The sequence below is a fragment of the Pongo abelii genome, chromosome 5 (assembly GCF_028885655.2).
Source record: "Pongo abelii isolate AG06213 chromosome 5, NHGRI_mPonAbe1-v2.0_pri, whole genome shotgun sequence".
Classification (NCBI taxonomy): Eukaryota; Metazoa; Chordata; class Mammalia; order Primates; family Hominidae; genus Pongo; species Pongo abelii.
The window spans coordinates 134,887,768-134,911,183 of NC_071990.2; the positions used below are offsets into that span (position 1 = coordinate 134,887,768).

The 23,416-nt window shown below is 36.9% G+C and overlaps 1 protein-coding gene across 10 annotated transcripts in view; it reads left to right on the forward strand.

Annotated features, from left to right (window-relative positions):
* Positions 1-23,416, forward strand: part of EYA4 (EYA transcriptional coactivator and phosphatase 4) — a 275,190-nt gene that overhangs the window by 131,297 nt on the left and 120,477 nt on the right. For all 10 annotated transcript variants that reach the window (XM_054558174.2, XM_054558173.2, XM_054558175.2 and 7 more), the window contains exon 3: positions 6,560-6,609. In XM_054558174.2, the coding sequence (XP_054414149.2) occupies positions 6,560-6,609 (50 nt within the window). The remainder of the gene's footprint in view (positions 1-6,559; positions 6,610-23,416) is intronic.

Sequence of the window (23,416 nt, forward strand, 5' to 3'; positions counted from 1 at the left end):
TATTAGAAAATATGAAAAATGTCACATAGCCATGGACATTTCAAGAAGTCTTTTATTTTCACTAAATTAGAAGCTAAAGGTAACTAAAGTTAGATACCATTCTGCTTTATCAAGCAATAATTTACAACAATTTTATTCAACCCAGTCATAAAATTCATTTCCTAAAGTATGCATTCATGTAAGACTCTAAGCATTGATATACTACAGTTTTTTGAAATAAATATCACTTATTCAGTCAGATTCACATCTTAGAGAATTCACATTCGAATTGCCAACAAAGCCGACAAGTCTACATTGTTGTTGACAGTAATTCTGTATCGTTTTCTATGTTTACAAAGAGTTTGGCATGCAATAATCTGTAATATAATCTCCATTTTTGGAAAAAATATTTTTATATCTGCTTATCCATGTTTTCCTTAAGCAATAGTGCATTTAATCTCATTTACATTATATTTTATATTTTCTACACAATTCAGTGAAGAAAGTCTTACCATCCATAAGAATATATATTAATAAATTATTTATTACATAAACTTTCATTTGTGAGATTTTAATCTAGAATTTATAGATGCTGAATCCACCTTTTGTTATCAGTGTTATAGTATGTCCTAAGACTCAATTATTAACGCTCATTTCAAAGCAAAATGAAGTTCCAAAAGAGATCTTTTGAAAATGTCTTCTTACATTATTCTATTCTTTACATTTTTTATTCCCATTAATGTTTCAGGATTTGTAATCAGAACTATTCACTAGAAGATAATTGGGATAATTGAGCCCAGCTATTTTAGAAGATGCTAGATATAATAAAAGAACCTTGCTCTTATTTGCAAACTTTTTTTATGAGTTAATTCTCCTCAAAAGATTGTGAGCTTCTCAAAGCACCTAGTGGTTTGGAAACATTAAAAAAATTAAGATTGATTTTTATATATGAATGTAATAGTCATAATTCCATAGAGTCCAGAAATTATGGTATTTTGTATATATTTTTTCCAGATATTGAAAGTATTAATTATTCTCAATACCAAATCCCACATTCTTTATTTTAAAGTATACTTTATGTTACTCATGTAAATACAACCTAAAAAGCTTGAGGGGTGAATAGTATTGTGAAATAAGAGATGCATAGTGTTGTGTAATAAGAGAAATTATATTTAAAAATAATTGTCTGACTAATGTAATAATACTGACCAGTCCTCTCTACTCCTTTATTCTGCTTTATTTTCTTCTCAGCACTTACCACTGCTGGCATTGTATTGTTCATTTACCAGTTTACTTATTTCTTGTATGTCTCCTCCGCTAGAATGCATGATCAGGGCCGATAGGTGTTCGTTGGTCTAGGTGAGTGCTGTTCAGTAGAAAAATGATACAAATCCTATGCATATTTTAAATTTTCTAGTAGTCACACTTGAAAAGTAAGAATCAACAGGGGGAATTATTTTATTTAACACAGTATACCCAAAATATGATTTTACTCTCAATATCAAAAATACTAAGATATTCTACTTCCTTTTTTTCGTAGTAAGATTTTGAAATCTGGTGTGCTTTTTACACTAACAGCACATCTCAGTTCAATTCATCTACATTTCAAGCTCTAAATAGCCACGTGTGGTTAGTGGCTCCTGTGTCAAACTGCTTACGTCTAGTTCATCTCTGTGGCTGGAACACTGCCTCGGATATCTCAGGCATTCAGTAAAGCCTTGCTGAATGAGCAAATCTTGATATTTTGGACAGAAAAAGAAACAACCCAGAAGTTGTTTTTCACATTAGATTTTTTTTTTATTTTTATTTTTTGGCGTTTTTGGGGTGGTGGCGGCAGTAGATGCTAGAGATATCTGGATAATTTTTTCAAAACTACTATTTATTTTGCTTACATGGAGTTTAAATGTTACTAGTTCTTGGTAAAAACTGGTTACTTCAGTAGTCTAGTTTAAAGGATTCCTTTAATGACTGATGTATTATAAAAGCAACTAGTAGGTTCTTCTTTGAAAATTGTTCCACAGAACTTTAATTTCCACTCAGTTTTAAATGGGAGATACTAGTCAAGGGTACAAAGTTTTACTTATGCAAGGTGGGTCGTTCCCAGAAATCCACTCTACAGAATAGTGCCTATAGCAACAATATAGGCACTAATATTGTATATTTTAAAATTCACTAAGAGAGTAGATTTATATTATGTTCACACACACACACAATTTGGGAGGAAACTTTTGGAAATGATGGATATGTTCACAGCATAGATTACAGTGATAGTTTCACAGGTGCATTCTTATCTCAAACTCATCAAGTATACATTAAATAGGTGTACCTTTTTGTATATCAATCATACCTCAATAAAGTGAGATTTTAAAAAGAAAGAAAAGTAAACTAATGAACACAACTGGCAAATGTAGCATAGGAGAGAATGAAAGGCTTGATGTGTGGCCTTAAGTTGTAATTCCAGCCTTACTAGTGTTAGCTGTGGGATATTAGGCAAGTTGTTGAACCTCTTTGCACATAGTTTTCTCATTCATAAGAGGAAGATTTTATTCATCATACCTATCTACATGCGTTAAATGAGATTATATATATACATAGTCTAGCAGAGTGAGTGGAAAAGAATATTTGCTTAATAAATGGCAGTAATTGTTATTGTTATATAATTGAAATCAAATTTTAAATATTAAGATGTTTTGATCTTCATTTTGAACATTTTTAATTCATATGTTTATGAATTTTAGGTTCTTCATAGGTTCTGGTTAAAATGCCTTCATAGATCTGGATTTGAAATTTGCTACATAACTTGCTTTCAGGTTGTTTCTGCTTTCAGTGTTACTATATGGGAACTGGGAAGAAAATTGTATATATCTAAGCACTGTGCCTGGCAAGTGGTAAACACTCAAAACTTTTAGCTATTATTCATCCATTCCTTCATCTAAAAAATTTAGAATTTTGATATTTGTGTTTTCATTGAATACTAATAGTTACTTTTCTTAAAATAGTTAAACATTTAACTCTTTTTCATGGTGCTTGGAATTTTCCTGTATTTTTGTAATTTCTCTGAAGAGATATTGCATAGGTTAAAGTTCGCTTTATTTGCAGCAAGTTGCATTCATTTACGCTATTCATCCTTTCTCTCTTGGTGTGTGTGTGTGTGTGTGTGTGTATTTCTATGGAAAAATTTTCAACATTTTTTTTTTTATTTATTTGCCTACCCCCTTGTGTGTCTTGTGAAAACTAGGATTTGAATTTCACTTTTTGGCATGAAATTCTGACTCATTTCTTGACCTGCTTGTTTTCCACTTCATTCAAAACACATTCAGAAGTAAGCCTGGGGTGATGGTGCATGCCTGTAGACCCAGTTACGTGGAAGGCTGAGACAGGAGGATGGCTTACACTAGGGAGTTTGAGACTGTAGTGCACCATGATTGCACCTATGAATAGCCACTGCACTCCTGCCTAAATGACAGTCATTGAAGGTTCTATATGTTTTATAAGAATATTCTTTCTTATATAGCATATATGGTTCAGCACTTGCCATTTAATGAAGTCTCAAATGGAAGAGTGTGTTCAAATTAGGTAAAACTATCCATTTGCCTCTAATTCTATGATCAAAACCCTAGAAATATCTTTCTTGATGATTCCTTTAACTCCTCTACCTTAATTCAGAAATAAGATAGAGTTTTGAAGTAATTTGAAGATGTCATAAAATAACCTTTTTGGTCTTCGGTATTTCTAAACTTTCTTTTCAAATACAGATAAAAAGATCTGATAATATGCTAGTTAATACTTCAATCAATTACAATATTCTGTCAATTCTATCTCAGAAGTGTTTGTCAAAAACACCCTCTCAGTTCACCCCATGGCTCCTGTCTTAATTTGAGTCTTCACCATCTCTCACTGACAGATTGAATGGTTCAAAGTAGCATTTGGGGAACACCTACTCAGGGCTGGGGATATAATGATGTACCAGATCAATGCCACCTCTGCTTTCATGGAACTTCTACTATCCCTTTTGTTGCATTAGGCTTTTCCCAACTTTTAGCCCCCACCTCATCCCCCTTCCACATTAGCTTCTATAGCATCTCTACCCAGTTTGTTTTTTACAAGCTTTCAATTGTCTTCACTGACCAAAGGTTAAATTCCAAATTCTTTACCATATATAAGGGCTTCATAATATGCTTCCTCTGGCAAACTTCTTGACACTGAAATACCTACCATTTCCCACATACAGTCTCTGAAGACTCAATTCAGAGCTCACTTTCTTCATTGCCTTCTCCATCTTCCTTTGGCTGGGTTAATTTGTTCTATGAACACTCACAATACTTTAGATAGACTTCCCCTAGAGTAGTCATGGTATCCTAAATATTATTCTTCTCTCATTTGACCAAGAACAAATGAATGAAACCTCTAAAAATAACCACTCTGCTAAATGGTTATTTTAATATCTAAAGGAATTTCTAATTCATTCTTTCATCACATGCCTGTTAAGCAACAGTTATAAGTCTGGGACTCTGTGGGTACTAAATAGCAAAAACCCTGTAGATGTGTTCTCTGCCTTTACTTACTGTTACTACTTCAAGAATAAATTAAAACAAGCAGAACTTTCTAGTAAGTTCTTTGGGGTAATTATGCTTTGGAAAGCCGTGGGTGTTAAAGACTAAAAAAAGTTAAATGAGAGGAAGCTTGTCTGTCTCCGACTTTCAGTTGGGAGCATATGTCTAGTTTGTGGTGGTCTGGAGCTTCCTCAGCCAGTCCCAAGGTCCAGTCATCATGGTCTTGAGGAAAGTGACGTTCACCTGGGGATAATTTCTATGTATTCATTGGGCAGTTCATATAGTTTTTTGGTGATAAATCATAGGCAAGAACCAGTAGGAAAGAAGGTTCTTTTTTTTTTCAGATATGCTTTCCTGTTAATTCTTGTTTTCCTCATACAAATTTAATGGACATAAGACTTGTGGGATTTGGAGTGAATTTTAAGTTTACATTTTTAAAAAAGTATTTCCCCCTCCCCACCCTTTCCCCTTTTCTCCTCCTACTCCTTATTCCTCTTCCTTCTCCTCCTCTTTTTCTTCTTTTTCCCTCCCCTCCCCTTCCTTCTTTTCTTCCTTGCTTCCTTTTTCCTCCTCCTTTCTTCCTCTTCTCCCTCTCGTCCTCCTCTTCTTCTTTCTCTTTTTCCTTTTCTTCCTCTTCTTTTCCTCATCCCCTCCTCCTTCTCTACCTCCTCCTCCTTTTTCTTCTCTTCTCTCTGTGAAACAGTTTTTTTTTTCTGTTTTCTTTTTTTGCCCCTCCATCTCATGGTACTGATTACCATGTTAAGGACATAGAAGACATTACATAATAAAACAGGATGACAATTTCTTTGCTGGTCAGTTTTATTTTCCTATTGTGTAAGTGTATACACAAGATGCAAAAGAGACTACAGAGTTAATCAAGAAAATAATTGATTTCCCAGATTATAAAAAATGTCTAGACTTTTTATTAAAAGCAAACGACAGGGATTTTTGAAAATGTCGGGTTTTTGTGAGTTTGTTTTTTAAGTGTTCTTCTGAGACAGAGGAGGAAAAAATTACTTTGTGAGTTGGAAAGACAATGCTGTATCTTCAAAGCTTAAGACTTACTTTTAAGTGGTACTGTTCATATTGCAATTCACATTGCACACATGTTCCTCATGGTATATATTCAGTAGAATATTTTTTTGCTTCCAAACCACATATTAGAAGTAAAACTCCTTGGATTCCATAGGTTGCATAGTTAAGTTATTGAAATATGAACACCCAGAAATAGTGGACTTATAAATGTATATTGTACATTTTTCATATTAACCAAGAGATTTTTGAAGTTTAGTCTACTCTGCATATACTTTTAAGACCATAATAATCAGATATAGATATATGTGCTTGAAGTGAAATTGTGAAAAGCTATGGATTTCACCATCTTTAGAGGATGTACCACATACTTTTGTCCAGAAATAGATAGCATGGCCTAGAAGTATGAGTTATTCTTATCCTTTACCTCTGTGGGTTAAAAGCCACAAAGTTGAAATATAGTCTGCAAGATATACTGAAGATATGTGTGAAGCAGTGCTAAACTTAATTGATATGTTGAGACATATATAAAACATACAGCCACTAGACTGACAAAATGAAAATTAGTGTATGAACATTTTAGTTAATGCTGTGCTTTGCATCAAAACCTGGTGTTTATTATTATGTGCTTTTACTAGGAGACAGAAGCAGTATCAGTTGGAAAAACATTTCTTAGTGAATTGAGAACAGTATTGCTTTCTAGTTCCTAAGTGGGAAACCTGGTTCTTTGGTTTCTTTGTTCCTGGTTAGGCTTATCCCCAGTTATTTCAGCTGAACATTTTACATACTAATGGAGTCCAGGGAAGTGTATTTGGCAGCTGTTCATGGGATAATAATGAAATACACTATTTAGTACTGTATGCTGCTGCTGTAAAGTGTGGGGGGTATTTTATAGAGAACTTAGTGAACAGAGCTGTATCCACTTTAATAGTGTGTGAACCTGAGTGAGGAAGTCGTATTTTCATATGAGAATAACTAGTACTCTTTTCTTACAGGTAAAGAAAACGTGCACAGAATCAGATGTTTCAGAATCTCAGAATTCCAGGTACAGTAAAATAAAGACCAAGACTCCACTAAGGAGAATTGCAATTTTGGAGAACTAGTAAGATGTTATACCTGAGACACAATTGTGATTTGAAACATTGAGCTTCTTGAAGAACTTATCTTTATGGAAACTGTATATCGTGCTGGCTAGCGTACCACTACTCATAATATTAGTAAAAAGGACTGTGATTGAAGTCAGTTTTAAGGAACAATAGTGGAAGTATCTCTAGAAATATGTGAAAAAAAATCCCTTGGCATTAAGTTAATCTTCATTTTTTTGTTCTTATTTCTTTTTATAATGTTTTGAATCTAAAATTGTGCCAGATACTGAATAACTGTCAAATCTGTTTACAAAAAAAAAAACTATGATATTTCTTTTTCTTTGCAGTGAAACATTGCTAGATTTTGAGAATGTTGTCAAATTAGGAAACTCACAGTTAATTTGGCATTCTCGTTTGGATTGTTTGGAGCCTGTGGAAATGATGAATTAAAGTGGTCAGACCACTTCATATAGGAATTTAGCACCATTTAGTTGTTTGTGGTTGAACCAGATGCCCAACAGATTTTTTTAGACCTACACATTTTCATTGCTTTCATTTCAAAGTCCAGGCTGCAATTTTGAATGGATAAGTAAAAGTATCGTAAATACTATGACAATAATAAATACATGCTCTTACTATGCTGTGAGTGATATGACTTAACCTGTGCGTATTCAATTGAGAGATGGGTCTTGGTTTATTTTGTCCCACTTGCTCCAGCATATAGTGCATGTAGTGATTTTCTTGGTACATGAAAACATTGCATATCTAGGTAAAATGTTAATGGCCAAGGCCAAGGTGGGCAGATCACCTGAGTTCAGGAGTTCAAGACCAGCCTGGCCAATATGGTGAAACCCCATCTCTGCAAAAATACAAACATTAGCCAGGCATGATGGCGGGTGCCTGTAATCCCAGTTACTCGGGAGGGTGAGGTGGAAGAATCACTTGAACCCTGGAGGTGGAGGTTGCAGTGAGCTGAGATCGTGCCATTGCCCTCCAGCCTGGGTGACAGAGCGAGACTCCATCTCAAAAAAAAAGAAAAGAAAAATATTTAATGGCCATTATGTTTTTCTTTTTGTAGAGTAAGTGTATCTTATGTATAGTCTACTTATAGTTTGAGTAACTCTTGTTTTGTTGTATGCAGTATGATATTCCTATAATTGATTCCTGTACATATTATATTAAAATGATTGCATATGGATTTTCCCTTTGGATCATGAAGAGGATATGATATGATATCAGATTTTTGATCTTTGATCTTTGTTCTGTGTAATTAGCTATCAAAATGGAACTAATTTTAGATTATTGGAGCATTAGGAAATGGATGAACCACTAAATGTTTTCCTACAAAGCAGAGTAGTTCTAGGATGTGCGAACAGAAGGGAAGACTGGGGCTCTATTCCTTGGAGGCACCTCCTTCCTAAGTATTTGCAGACCTATATAAGTGACCTACCTATGACTTGCTTTGTAAGGATGATATACATAATTAGATAATTTTTGCAAGCAGCTGGTCTTGGGAGTTAGGAAAAATGGAACAACATAAGCATCCTTATTATTAATATTTCATATCAAAATTTTTTAGCTTTGAGGCTACTCAGGATTTTTGGACAGATAATACTATTAAGTAAATTTTAAACTAACAGAAAGCAATCAAACTGATTAATTGTTCATAGTTGGTATCAGTAAGTTGGAGAAGAAATAGAAAGAGTTCAGAGCTCAGTGTATTTAAACCTGGAATTAGGTCATTCTTTTTTATCTAGAAAATCCCAGCCCATGTGGCCTTAAAAATATAATTTTATTTTTAAGAAAAAAATAGTTTTTTTAAAGACTGCTTAAAATATATTTGTCATTTAATAATAAATGTCTCTCTAAATGGAAAAGTAGCCAGAGTTCCTGGAAATCAGCAGTTAGTTGCCATGGATTAGCTGCTGCTTAAAGTTTCCTAATCTATAATATAAATGGGTAAAATCAGGCAAATCAGTTTCTAAGAACTTCATAACTTTGTGATATCAAAAACAAGCAAACAAATACAATAATTTTTCTTAAAATGTGAGATGGAAAGACCTTCAAGAAGACCTAGAGTCATTTATTGGTTCAAGTTTGCCCAGACATTTTGATAGTGACAGGTCTCCTCTCCTGACCTGTGGTACAATGGCCAATCTCCACACTCTGGTCAGTATCTATCAATAACATAAAAACGTGACTGTTCTTGGATCCTGTATTTATTCACCAATATTAGGTCTGAGAGTGCCAGAACTGGCACTTAGTTAATGTATTGATGGAACACAAGGAGAGAATAAAAATACACTGAAGAGCACTCGGCACAAAAAGGACACAAGAATTTACTGAATAGTGAACAAATTATATGCATGTACTGAGGTTCAGTTTTTGTAACCTGTCAAAAAACAAAAAAAATGACAACCAACCAAGAAAAATGTCTCTAATATAGACACTAGGCAGCATTATTTTAACATATACATATATGGGTACATTCTTTTTTGCTCATTAAGAACCACAGGGCCTGACGTGGTGGCTCATGCCTGTAATCCCAGCACTTTGGGAGGCCGAGGCGGGCAGATCATGAGGTCAGGAGATCAAGACCATCCTGGCTAACACAGTGAAACCCCGTCTTCACTAAAAATACAAAAAATTAGCCAGGCGTGGTGGCGGGCACCTGTAGTCCCAGCTACTCAGGAGGCTGAGGCAGGAGAATGACGTGAACCCAGAAGGTGGAGCTTGCAGTGAACTGAGATTGTGCCCCTGCACTCCAGCCTGGGTGACAGAGCAAGACTCTGTCTCAAAAAAAAAAAAACCCACAAAATATATATATTTTATTTATATATAGATATTTATATATATATATGTATTTTCTCTCTCCTCTGTGTGTGTATGTATGTATCTCTCTGTGTGTGTGTGTGTGTGTGTGTGTGGAGGAGAGAGAGAGAGACAGAGAGAGAGAGAGAGAGAGATTCAGATTGAGATTTAAAGCCCGGGGCTAGGTAGTTTTATTCTAAACAAATATCAAGTAAAGAATTGAACTCAAAATTAAATATTGTATCCGCATAAAATGTGAGCCAGAGACCTAGTGCCTAAAAAATGCTGCCTCACTTGGAACCTAAAGCTAATATCATTCATTTATTTAGTTAGCTTTATAGTATGTTGGTTTTGGATTTGAAATGATTAGAATAAATGCAGATGGAAAGTGTTTTTACAGTAGGGAAATAATTAAATTGGGTGTGGAGACTTTGACAAGAGAATTCTTGAAGTGACATATGTGTATCAGCAAATTCTTTTTCTTGCTTGGCCTTAATTCTTTTGGGAAGAAATGCTTGGGCTGCAGATGTAATGGTATATTGGGAAAAAGAATTTATAAACCCATGGAGTATAAGGCACCAAACTATCTTCTTTGAAATAGCATTACATGTATATAGTATAAGCCAGACGTCAGGGATAGTATTTTTTCCCTGTTTCCTAAAGCTACTAAACTTGATGTCATGTGGAGAGGAATATGATGTGCTTTGTGTAAAATTTGACATTCCTTAAATGTTTTTCTTTTTTTGCTTTCCTCTGTGTTGCTAACCATGTCCAGGATGTACTATTGTTCCTAAAATAATGTTAACCATAAAATGAATTTATGAGAAAAACAAAATTAATATCCTTACCCTAAAATTAAGTTTGTTACTAGATAGACCATCTTAAAACATAAACTGAAATGATATTTTGCATTGATGTTTTTTTCTGTCTTCATGGTGAATTTATTTGTGTCAATTTGGGTCCCATTTGACTCATCACCGAAAATACATGGTTCTTGTTTAATGTAATAAATAGCTCCTGGACAAATGAATTTTACAGCAGAAGTTTCCATGAATCTTATTTTTTTAACTCCTCTACTTTCAGTCCTTTTTATTTCTGATAATGAGGTGAGGAAATAATTTATCTCATTCCTGTATTGCATACTTTACAAATATCTTAGGGTGTCTCTGTGTTAAAGTAGTCCCTATAACACACAAATGATTTCTCTGTTGAATTTCTATTTCTGTTTCTCTTTGCTTTTTCTCTCTTGGGCCACTGACTAGCATTTTCATCAAGAAGAGATCAAAGACATAGGAAGGAAATAAAACTCAAAATAGGAAATTTTTATTTTATACTTGTTTTGTTAATTAGAGAGTGAATAGAAATAGAAATTGTGGTGAAACTGGACTGTGAAGTGACTTATCAGGGGTTAAGCCAGCTCTTGTCCTTTAGTAGCTTTGTTTCATCCTGGCCACAGTGTCACCAGTAGAATATAGTAAGGAGATCTAAGGAGAATCTTAAAATATAGGAAGAACTTATGGTATGTATGAGCTAAGATGATAGTTTTTCCACATGGAGAATAACAAAAGATTCTGTGGGTAGTGGGGAGGATTGACTCTTCTCCACTTTGTAAGTTAAAGAAATTGAGTTTGCTGAGAACTTAATGATTACCTGAAATTAGCAAAGGCCTTGGCCTGTGTCTTCTTGCCCTAGTCTTTACTAACTTTCCAATTATTAAGAGAAAGGCAAAATGACTTTCCAGTTTTTAAAGAAGCATTGGAATTAGTTTCAGTTTAATATGTAATATTTAAGTGAGCCTCAGGGAGTTTGTCTATTCAATGTCTACATGCAACAGCTTAAAAAAATGGAATTCCTAACTCCTATTATGTAGACAGTTGTGATTTAATAACGTTTAATGTATTAAATTATACATACTTATTTGCTAGTAAAATAATTATTGCAATACTTCCAGAAGACTGAAATGTTTATCTGCATATACTTGCCTATCTCAAAATTAAGTGCTGTATCGTTTTCAAAGCAGGGGAAGCTGAGGGCTCCTTTGTGAAACATGCATAGTATTTCACTGTGTCAAATCAGAGGTCCATCTAGCCCAATATTCTGTCTCCAAGAAGTACCAAAAATCATTACTGCCAGTTTGCGTTTTTCTCAAACCTGGAAGTTTGGAATATAGTTCTAAATACCTTAGATTCTCTCAATAACACGATCTGGTTGTACAGTCCACAGAATTAGGTAACCATTTCTTGGACTTAATTATATTATTATCATATATTATCTTTTTGACTAATGAACCCAGGAAATTACTAATCACAATGCAAAGTAATAATTAATTCCTTTAATTATTAAAAACCACCTCTTTCAAATTATAAGGCATACTTCCCCTGAAAATGATGGATATTCTAATAGGTAAATATTCTAAGAGTGTGATTTAATTCTCATGTCATTTATTTAACCTGAGTCATATTATAGCTTAATCTTTTTCTTCCCAATTTGGAAAGTGTTTTGTCTTGTTTCAAAATCTGGCCTCATGTGGATGCTTCTCTAGTCTTTTCATCATTTTTGGCTGGCATTTACTGGAGATTTTCAGAATTTGTTTTACCTTTTCTGGGGTGTGCTGACAGATTCCTGCAGATGTGGATGCAGATGGGGCTATGAATGAGGGTGAGTGATGTCCTCTGTTTTGCTGTTAATTGTGTCTTTGATAGCTGACCTATCTTGATCCTTTGTTCATGGTGGCATCCTGTGCTGATTTCCTCAGATAATTGTTTGTGGTGTCTGCCAAATCACTTATTTCAGTGATAATTGCAGATTTAAAAAACAGTCTCGGCCGGGCACAGTGGCTCATGCCTATAAACCCAGCACTTTGGGAGGCTGAAGCGGGTGGATCACCTGAGGTTGGGAGTTCGAGACCAGCCTGGCCAACATGGTGAAACCCAGTCTCTACTAAAAATACAAAAATTAGTCAGGCATAGTGGTGGGCACCTGTAATCCCAGCTGCTTGGGAGGCTGAGGCACGAGAATCGCTTGAACCTGGGGGGCAGAGGTTGCAGTGAGCCGTACTCATGCCACTGCACTCCAGCCTGGGCAACAGAGTGAGACTCAGTCTCAAAAAAAAAAAAGTCTCAAAACATAGACTATTGTTTCCTAAATGTCTTATCACATATGTGCCCAATCGGCCCTTCCAGTAGCTCATTGGGAACTCCTGGTAACTTATCTTTATTGGTCAGTGTAGCTGAGTGTTATTTTTGTACACTTGTTGATTTCTTTCTGCACTTCCCCTGTAGAGTTCATCATTTTCTAAGATTAAATGAATGAGCAAATGAGAATAAAATAGTACATGTCCCTTCTCATTGTTACTCAGAGAATAGTTGCTTATTATGTGTTTAAACTGAAGAAGACTCATCCTAAAACCCGTTAAGGAAAAGGGATAGGCTGCAACCAAAAGAAAGAAGGGCCTCACAGTGGCATTTCTTCATTCACACCATGTTTATTTAACCTTTGCCTCGCTGTCTTCAGCTCCCTAGGTTTTATTCTTGATGCTTTTGCTTTTCTTTCATTTCATACTTTTTCACGTATAATCTCTGTTTACAACTCTTGATGTGGCCCACAGTGCCTAGCATGCTCCGCCCACGTCCTTCTGCTTCTGCTCAGTGTGCATGAGCTGCTGCTTATTAGGAGGTCTGCATTCACCACTGTTACTCGCCTCTCTCCACAGAGGCTGGGACTCTCCTACCCTTTCAGTTTCTCCTTTCCCCTCCCACGTTTGCTTACCTACATCATTTCAAATCATCTTCCAGATGTTTTGCGCCCGTTGCAGCACTCTCCCCTTCTCTAATTAGAGACAACTTAATGGTTATTCATTTCATTAGTATAGAGACTTAGAGTTTGATTTCATACATCAGGCATCTACAAACTGTGATCTGAAAGGAGAGATTGCTAGGGACAGACCTTTAAGTGGAGTGGCCGCCAAACTCCTGAAGAAGCTCAGTGCTTTAGGGAAGACTTCCCTAGCCAGCCGACTAGTCCAGCCCCACCGTCATAAGGCCACAGGGTACCATGTTCTTCTCCTTCAGAGATTCTGCATTTGGTAAATGCCTCCTCAGTTCACCAGACCATAGGCTCTACAAGGTTAGAGTTCATATCTGCCTTTGTTCACCATTGCCTCATTAGTATACAACACAGGGCCTAGCACATAGCAGGTCCCCAGTACATATCTGTTAAATGAATGAATAACTTCCAAATACACAAATCTGGCTTGCAATTGCTCCTGGAATATCTCTTTTAACCACAAATCCCTAGTGTAATTTCATTAGGGATTTCTCTCTGCCATCTCAGCTCCACTTGTGAAAAATTGTAATTATACTTCTTTCCCCAGGGTCTTTCCTTTCTAGTGATAAATAATTCTCTCAGTTGTCCTGTCTCAGAACTTTTAAGCAATCTTTGACTTCTTGCTCCCTTTCCTAATCCTGGTGGTCATCAAGTTGACATTCAGCTATAGCCCCCCAATTTTCTATGAAACCATGTTTTTTGAATTTTCCTCTGCTGTGCTTTTTGAATCTCTTTATCCTGCCTCATCTCACTGCCACTATGAAAGTTCAGAATCTTGCCACCTTACCTCTGAATGAATGCAGTAGGTCTTCACATGGCTTACTTGGGTCTAGACCCTGCCTTTCTCTTCTGCCATGACTGTCAGAGAGCCTTTCTTAATGACACTTTCCATATGGTGTTGCCCTGTTGGTCAATTGATCAGGCAGTATTCAGTAGACAGAGTATATACACAAGCATGAGCAAATAACCTTAAAAATTTATTTGTGCAGGAAGTAAAAATGTGAAAATACACTTTTTGTGCCTAATTACTGCCCACAAAAGGTCAGGGGTTTTCTGGGCTACCTGTTGTCCACTCTCCTAATTCCCTTATTTTTATTTTTATTTTTTGAGACACACTTTCACTCTGTCACCCAGACTGGAGTGCGGTGGCAGAATCTCGGCTCACTGCATCCTCCACCTCCTGGGTTCAAGCGATTCTCCTGCCTCAGCCTCTTGAGTAGCTGGGACTACAGGCGCCCACGCCACCACACCCGCCTATTTTTTGTATCTTTAGTTGAGGTGGGGTTTTGCCATCCTGGCCAGGCTGGTCTCAAACTCCTGACCTCAAGTCATCTGCCTACCTTGGCCTCCTAAAGTGCTGGGATTACAGGCATGAGCCACTGCACCTGGCCCTAGTTCCCTTATTTTGCTCTGTTAAATGTTGCTTGAGTCTCATTTTGTATTCTACCTATAGTTCCAAACTGACATAGCAGTGCATGGCTCTAACATTAGTCCCAGAACATTCTAGGAAAAAATATATACCAGTTACATAGGTATGGTTTTCCATCTCCCCTGCTGTCTCCATTTCCTATATATATCATAGAGTAAAATCGTGTATGTGTGAACTCTGTGGCCACCCAATAGCATCTATTTTTAGGTAATACTTATCTGGTAAGTTCTACAGATGAAATCATTTCATTAGAGGGATAGAGGAGAATAAGAGCACCAGAGTGCAGTTTGAGCACTGGGGGTTAGTGTGGTTAGGAAGGGCTTCATAGAAGATTGGGGGGCTATAGCTGAATGTCGAAGAATAGATAAATTTTGAAGAAATGAAGGAAAGAGAACTCACAGTGAGGTACAAACAAACAAACAAACAAACCAAAAAATCCCAGGAGCTGAAATTGAGAGGTATGGTTTTTGGATAGTCCCACTTGATCCATGTGAAGAAATAGTAGATGAGATTAGAAAATTGGGGTAGGTTAGCACAGCTTGTGGCTGGTTTAGCTTGCTAGTTGTTTTAGTTAGGGCTCTTATTGGTTGCAGCTACTGTTGTCAGCCAGTTGAAGCAGAAAAAGGAAGTTTTAGTATCCATTATTTTTTTGGTTTTTTTTTTTTTTTTTTTTTTTGAGACGGAGTTTCGCTCTTGTTGCCCAGGCTGGAGGGCTGGAGTGCAATGGCACGATCTCGGCTCACCACAACCTCCACCTCCCGGGTTCAAGCGATTCTCCTGCTTCAGCCTCCCGAGTGGTTGGGATTACAGGCATGCGCCTAAGCAGAGGATTGATTTCTTAACTCGGGAAAAGAGGGCTTGTTGAATCTCAGAAGGTATGGGAGACACAGATTATCTCCCTGTTCCTCTCTTGTTCATCTCTGTCCCCTTTGCTTCACCATTCTGTGTCTTTTATCTCTCTGGTTGACCAGCCTTATTTTTCTCCAGGCCCCACAACAAGAGGAAAATGCCCATGTGACACTGCTCCTGATTTTATACATTTGACTTCTTTAGCCACCCAGATAATAGATTCCTCTCTTTTTCATTATCTCAGTTCCAGATTTCTAGGGACAGGAATGTTTTCAGAGAGGCAGGGTCACAAAACAGAAATGTGGCTTTCAGGAGCCACCTCTGGGAGCCTATGAATTGGGTTGCGAGGAGCTTTCAAGCAAAGGATGAGGGTAGATAACCCACAAGTGCCCTCTACTTTCTACTCCTTCCCTTCCCAGGACATTTTTAACCTGCCAGTTTTATCCAGCACCTACCCCTCCCTCATCCTTCACTTTATAATCCAGCCTATATAAAGTAGCATATATCAAGGAAATTGAAAATGCACTCCCCCCTTTCCTAATTAGAGACAATTCAATGGCTGTTCATTTTACTACTATAGAGACTTAGAGCTTGATTTCATAGGTCAGGCATCTACAAACCGTGATCTGAAAGTAGAGATTGCTGGAGACAGATCTTTAAGTGGAGTGGCAGTGAAACTGCAAAGTAAGAGGAACTCAGTTCCCCTCTTTATATAAACTCTTGTACCAATTTTTGCCCTCCCTATACCCATCCCCAAGCTGACCAGTTCCTATTCAAGGGACGCAGTCTTCTCTTCGGCTCTCAAATACCAATTCAAATGCAAATTGTTTCTCCATTTCCTGTGTTTAGTTGTTAGATAATTGTCTGACTAATGCCCTCAATTTTGCCAAAATTAGTGTCTAGGTTTCAGCTATTTAAAAAAAAAAAAAACAATGTTCAAACATACCTGCAGAAAGACAATCAGCAATCAATAACCTAGAGCCCAGATTTGAAACTTGGCAAGCTCTCTTACAGGTATTGAGAGCTCACCAATGGATTTCTGATCAGGTAATGATATAATTAAAATTGTACTGGTGATGACAGATCAACCGTGACTCAGGTGCTTGGAGGCAGGGAGACCAGCTATGAAACTTACTTAAAAGGTTGGAGAGACACTTAGCAAATTGTGGTTATTTTGGGGAGGCATTACACACTATTTTTTTCATAGCTTAAACACGTTTTCCAAATTTTCTACAGGAGATACTTATTTCTTTTGATTTAAGAACAAATACATGCATATAAAGCATGAAATAATAGATTTGGCTTGAAATAGGCATGGTGGCAGGGGGAAGGATCTGATCTCTTCTTTCTGTCAGCTTACATTGTTCTTTAGAGATGAGAAAATGCCTGTCTTCCCCACATGTATTTAGTGATTAATTCCAACAAATGGCTGTGTTCCTGGTCAGCCTCTCCTACAGTAAACTGAGCTCAGAAATCTTTGTGGTTAACAGTATAAAACTGTCGTTCTGGAGACTGTTAGCTGCTTTGAATTAATTTGGTCAGAGTAATTCCTCATGTAAAGCAGCATTTGTGCAGTGACTTCTATCCAGAGGACCTAAGGAGCTAGAATAAGACTCTGCTTTGCATCACAGGGGTAATTAGAATGTTGTCAATTGAGGGCAACAACCGTCTCTGAGTATACTCCAAGATTGCTTAGGGGTTATTAAGCTTCATAAATCCTTATTTTGCACTTAGAGCATCTGTAGTGCAGAAGTTCTAGACTCAATGTGAGTAGAAACATAGAAGCTTTTGTGGTCCACTTCATGCTTGGCCAACTTGAGATGGTAATAGAAAGGGGGATCTAATGGTTTTCCTCTCAGTAGTTCAATTAAATGCTTATTCTCCCCCTTAAAGGTACTATTTATTGAACATCTACTGTGGGTCAGGCACCAAATGCTTGAGATGCGTCAGTAAACAAAACAAGAGCATACATGGTAAAGGAGTATGTTAGAAGGTAATACATACCCACCAATTGAATAAAATAGGGAGGATCAGGAACACTGCGGGGGCGGGGGGGGAATCGGTTGTGGTTTTAAATTGGGTGATATTTTAGCAAACTTGAAGGAAATGAATGAGTGAGCCAAGCAGAGAGCTGGTGGAAGTACACTCCCTTCAGTAAAAGCCTGCCTGGCATGTTCAGGTGACAGAGGAGGGAAGGACAGTGTGGCTAGAATAGAGTGAGTCCAGAGTTCAAAATTTGAAATAGCAATATTCTAGAAAAAGCTACTATTTCTAGTCTTTTCCATATTTTGGAAATATTTACTTGTAATTTCAATAAACCGTTTTCAAATAAATGTATTGGACTAATTGCCTCTTTTGTCACTGCTACAAGATGGGGCTGATCCCCAACCAGGAACACCTCTCTCTGCCACACCACACACATCTTCTAAGACTAGGGCTCTCTCCTGATCAGAAGGCTTCACGATTCTTCACCAGTGGAGCTTGAAGCCTTAAGCCTTTTTCTAAAGTAGTGTTCTTAAAGTTTCAGTCTTAAATATAGATGAGGGCTTAATAGAGATTCCAAAATTTTGATTTGTAAAGGTACAGAGATTCTGCTTATTATCTTACATTTAATCATCACATTTCAGTTGTCTTAGCAACCTACACAGTATTCTCATTTGGTTTTCAATAAGCCAATGGATGAATGGGTTCTTTGTTCATGTGTTTATGAATTTCTATCACCTGATACTTGAAGTCTTTCAGGCATGCTTACTGTGCCAAATAACTGTCTTTATATTCCTAAAATTCATGTAGCTAAAATTAAGCTCTCCTTTTTCTAAATATTTAAATTTCCAATGAGAGAATCTCCAACATAAGAATAGTTGGGAAAATGTATATATAAGCTTGTATTTAAAAAATACTTTTGCTTTAGTTATAATTAATTTCCAAGGCTCCACAGACTTGGCAAACTCAATTGTCTAGCAAACCTCACCCATACAGACATATTTGAGAATTACAGAGACCAAAAAAAAAGCCTATGACAAATCTAGGCTTCATAGAGCTATCTCTGAGATGTTGTCTCAGAATGTTTTGTCTTACTGAATGCACAGTTTTAAATTCTAAGTGAAGGAATATATCGAAAATGTTTAACAAAATACCTGCCACCATATTATGTGAATTTAAATGACTGCTCTTATTACAAGTAGGCATAGTGATAGTATTGACAAGTGACAGTCTAATGACAAAAAGGAGACAAAAATAGCGAAGCATAAATGTAAGAATGCAAAATGCTTAGTCACATGAGGTATTTTGGCATGAACACTGGAAGCCCAGTATGCTTTAGTAATCCCTGAGGACACTGATATACCTTAGTACTGTGTGATGATTCTCACTAGTGTTGGTCACCCTGATTTTCTCAGTAAAAGTTAAATTACATTTAACATCATAACATTTTAAAATTATTTATATACAAAATGATCCCATTAAAATATGCTATTGCTTAAAATGACCACAGCTCAGCAACACACAATATTTGACTAAACCATAATGACCAAATTCCTTGAAGGTTATGGATAGATTAGGTTATCTAGAATTATTCCTTTTTCATGCTAACATGAGCAACTCAAGCATCTGGATCACTTAGGGATTTTTTTTTTCTCTCCAATCCAGGTCAGGTACAGTGTGTGGCGCACTGTGTGTGGCACATAATGGGAGTGCAATAAATATTTATAATAGGAATGGATGGATGAATGAATGAATGAGGAGCTAGTTTTTATATTTTGGGGAGAGAAGTGGCAAGTTCTTTAAGTCTTTACCTACACTAGTCTCACTACCATATGCCATATAAGAAGGTTTAAATGTCATCTGTAAATAAGATCAAATCTAAGGAAGACCTCTAAGTTTGGGCTGTGGTGGCTTCCGCCTGTAATCCCAGCACTTTGGGAGGCCAAGGCAGGCAGATTATTTGAATTCAGGAGTTTGAGACCAGCCTGGCCAACATGGTGAAACCCCATCTCTACTAAAAATACAAAAAATTAGCCGGGCGTGGTGTTGCGTGCCTGTAGTCCCTGGTACTCAGCAGGCTGAGACAGAAGAATCTCTTGAACCCGAGAGGTGGAGGTTGCAGTGAGCCAAGATTGTGCCATTGCACTCCAGCCTGGGTGACAGAGCAAGACTTCGTCTAAAAAATTAAAATAAAATAAAAACCCTCTAAGTTTGCTCTAACAAGTAGAGTAACTGTGTATCCCAGCTTACCCCATGTAGAGTCCCAGTTTACACTTGGTATCTCAGCATCCCTTTTGGATAGAGAGTTTACTTTCAAGAAAGTCTTGTTTGCATGACGAATTTAATGGTTATCCTAATTAAAGTCATCATGTCCTTACCAAACGTTTTTGAAATAAAAATGTAATAATCAATGAAAAATTTCCCTTTTTCTATCTCCCCCTTTTTCTCTCCCTTCCCCTTCTTTCCTATCTTAGGATGACTTTTACCATGGGCATTGCACTTTTATCTTTAATACAACACAATATGTGAAAAAGCTCTTTGAAAGGAAACATGACTTAGGAAATAATTGTTCCATTTTTTTAGGCTTGGCTTCCATAGGAAGCTCTTCTAATGCATTCTGTCATGTGATTAATTTGTCAAAATTCCATACCTCTCAGAAATAATATAATCTTTTCAAGAACATACACAGTCTTATTACATGAAGTGATACAATCCTATACTATTTATCTCCTCTGTATTCTTCATTCTTTCATTTTCTATTATTCTTCAAATAGAAGAGCTAAAGTCACAACTAATGGGGATGTTAGAGATCATGCTAGAGCCTGGGAAAAAATGATTAATGTGGTTTGGTGGGATGCCAAAACAGATGCGCCACACCCTCCTCGGTGCAACAGCTGTTGTAGTAAAGACTGAAGGCATTACATGGGAGCATCATGTCTGACATCGAATGGGAGGCAAAATTGTCTACTGTGGCTGAGACACTGACATTTACATATTCTTAAACATTATGTTATGTGTGTGCTGTTGGGGTGGTTATTATCCTAGGTTTTTCTGATTATTTATAGGTGTTTGTTTTAAAGAGAAACAATGATGAAAACCATGGTATAGAGAAAAAATGAGGAGAGGGTGTGTTTGTGTGTGTGTGTATGTGTGTGTGTGTGTGTGTGTGTATGTGTGCATGCATGCAACGTGACTGGAAGTGTGGATTACCCATCGGTATTTCTCCAAAGGGGATTTAGAAGGGTTAATTCTTTCTATGCAGGGCCGACCAGCACATGACAAAACTATCCAGCCATGCCTTTTTCCAGATCTCAGTAGCAGTCCCAGTCACAGCGAGAACCCCAGACTCCCTGCTGTGTTTTCACACTCTCCTGGCTACCCAAGAGATGCATGATTTTCATCAGAGGAAGATACTGTGTATCCTAAAAATTCACATCTCATGGACTTAAAAAGATCTGGAAAATACAAGGCTTAGAAAATGTTAGTGAAGCAGACCTTTTAACGGCCCAGAATGAATCACTCAACTTGGCTGGAAAAAGCATTCTCTTCTATAGCCTCTGACAATGAACCATGGCATGGCTGCCCAGATACTTAACATTGCAACAAGGGCATCCACATGACAGTAGGCAGCAAAGCACAACCCCTCAATACCTTAGAAAAGCAACTCACAGTCGGTTTCCCAGTAACATCATTTGACTGTAGGTGCTGCTTAGAAAGAGTCAATAAGCTCCAGATCCTGAATTCAAAGCCTTTTCCTGACACTGGAAGAAGAGCAGTGTGAGGCTTCAAATTGTTTCCAAAACTCCTACATTTCCAGCATCTTTTCTCTTTCCATTCCATTTCCAATCAGCTGCATTCCATCTAGCAAATTCTTGATATTAGGGCATACAGATTTTTAGAAAATTGAATTTTATTTCATGGAAAGATTATTTTTTCGTGCAGTTAGAATTAGTGATCTTTGAGGAATATTGGGAATAGTTGGCTTTTCACATGTTGATAACTGCTTCTTGATTTATTGTTTATCAGTGCTCTAAACAGGGTTTGGAAAATATTTGGAACTGATTCCTTTTATTTGCCTATATGATATATCCCCATGTGTATTAGTTTTCACACTGCTGATAAAGACATACTCAAGACTGGACAATTTACAAAATAAAGAGGTTAAATGGACTTACAGTTCCACGTGCCTGGGGAGGCCTCACAATTATGGTGGAAGGCAAAAGGCATGTGTCACATGGGGGCTGACAAGAGAAGAGGGCTTGTGCTTTTTAAAACCATCAGCTCTCATGAGACTTATTCACTATCACAAGAACAGCATGGGAAAGACCTGCCCCCATGATTCAATTACCTCCCACTGGGTCTTTCCCACAACATGCGGGAATTCCAGATAAGATTTGGGTGAGGACACAGCCAAACCATATCACCATGTTTCTTACAGTGCATTGTTTTGTGTGTCTTTTCCCTTATGGCCATACATTGTGAATCCATATAGTTAAAGCAACTGAGTGGCCATTAAATGTTTTGTGCTAAATGTAAGAGATAAAACTGGAAAAAAAGGACAGTGCAAGATATCAGCCCTAGTCGCCTAGTCAAGAAACAGAGGAATCGCGAAAGAAAGCTTATTTTCCATGTTTGCAATTCCTGGGAATGACCAAACTGGTTTTGCAAACCATGTGAATTGAGTCCATGTGTATGGTAGGGGTGAGGGAGTTATTGAGACTAGTTTATTTGAGATATTCTGGGTGTCTTTTACTTTCTAAATATTCTTACTCCTTTTCTTATGGGGAAAAGAATTTTATGCAATAGACTTTCATTAAATTGAATTTTCACAACCAAATTGAAGCTGTTATCAGTTGGTTGAACTCTTGCTAACTGAATGACTATAAGGACAGGTTTCAATTTCTTCTTATTTAGGGAGTCTGATTTTTTTCAGCTGCTATTTTTTTCCCTCATATTTTCATGTTGCCTTTATCCAGTTGGCTGTTTATATTGTCAGTAATAAGAGTTAGAACTTCTAAGTCTGACATGTGTTTTTTATTTCAAAGACTTCTACTAAAATTGTTTCTTTTGCATGCATGCTGTGGAAGGCTTGCTTAAAAACTTTGAGAAGACTCTAAGTAGATCCCAGAATTTCGCTAATGTGGACCTTTTCTTTGGTAAATTGGCCATCCTGTAGAAAGCGAATGGCAGTTTCCTAAAGAAAATCCTAATATGGCTTCTTTGAAAAAAAAATGCCAACATGCAATGCCAAATTGTATTTAGTAAAACCTTGTCCCCAAATAAAACCAGGGAAATAGGCACAAAGAAGAGAAACAGGATACATCAGTGCGTGTTGCAGGAGGGTTGGATTTGTTGAAAGATTAATCATAAAGTATGTGGACAAAAGTGAATTAAATAAGTATAAGATACAGTGTCACTACCTATTTATTCATCTTTTAGCTAAATATATGCCTTCCCATGTCTGCGAACTTTTCCTCTCTTATTTTGACCAGCACCAGCTCAGCTCTGCTGGTGCCCACACCGGGTCATGCTAAATTCAGGTCAGCATGCAAAGGGAATCAGCCTGCTTAGCTAGTGGATTTTCTAGGCATAATTTATACATATATAATTTTCAGTGTCAGGCCAAGCATTTTCATTTTTATAATTTCTTCTTTCTGATAGTAAACCATTTAATTCGGAGCAAATATAAATGATTCCTAATGAAGCACAAGTGAACAGAAGGAAATTACTTTTGTTAAACTAGTACTTCAATGTATTTTTCTCTCCCTTTCAAGTAGAGGATGACTATGAGAAACTGATACACAGTATTACTCATTATCTGGTTAGTTCACTAGATCAAGATGTTCGTGTGTGGTGTAGAAAGGTGGAAA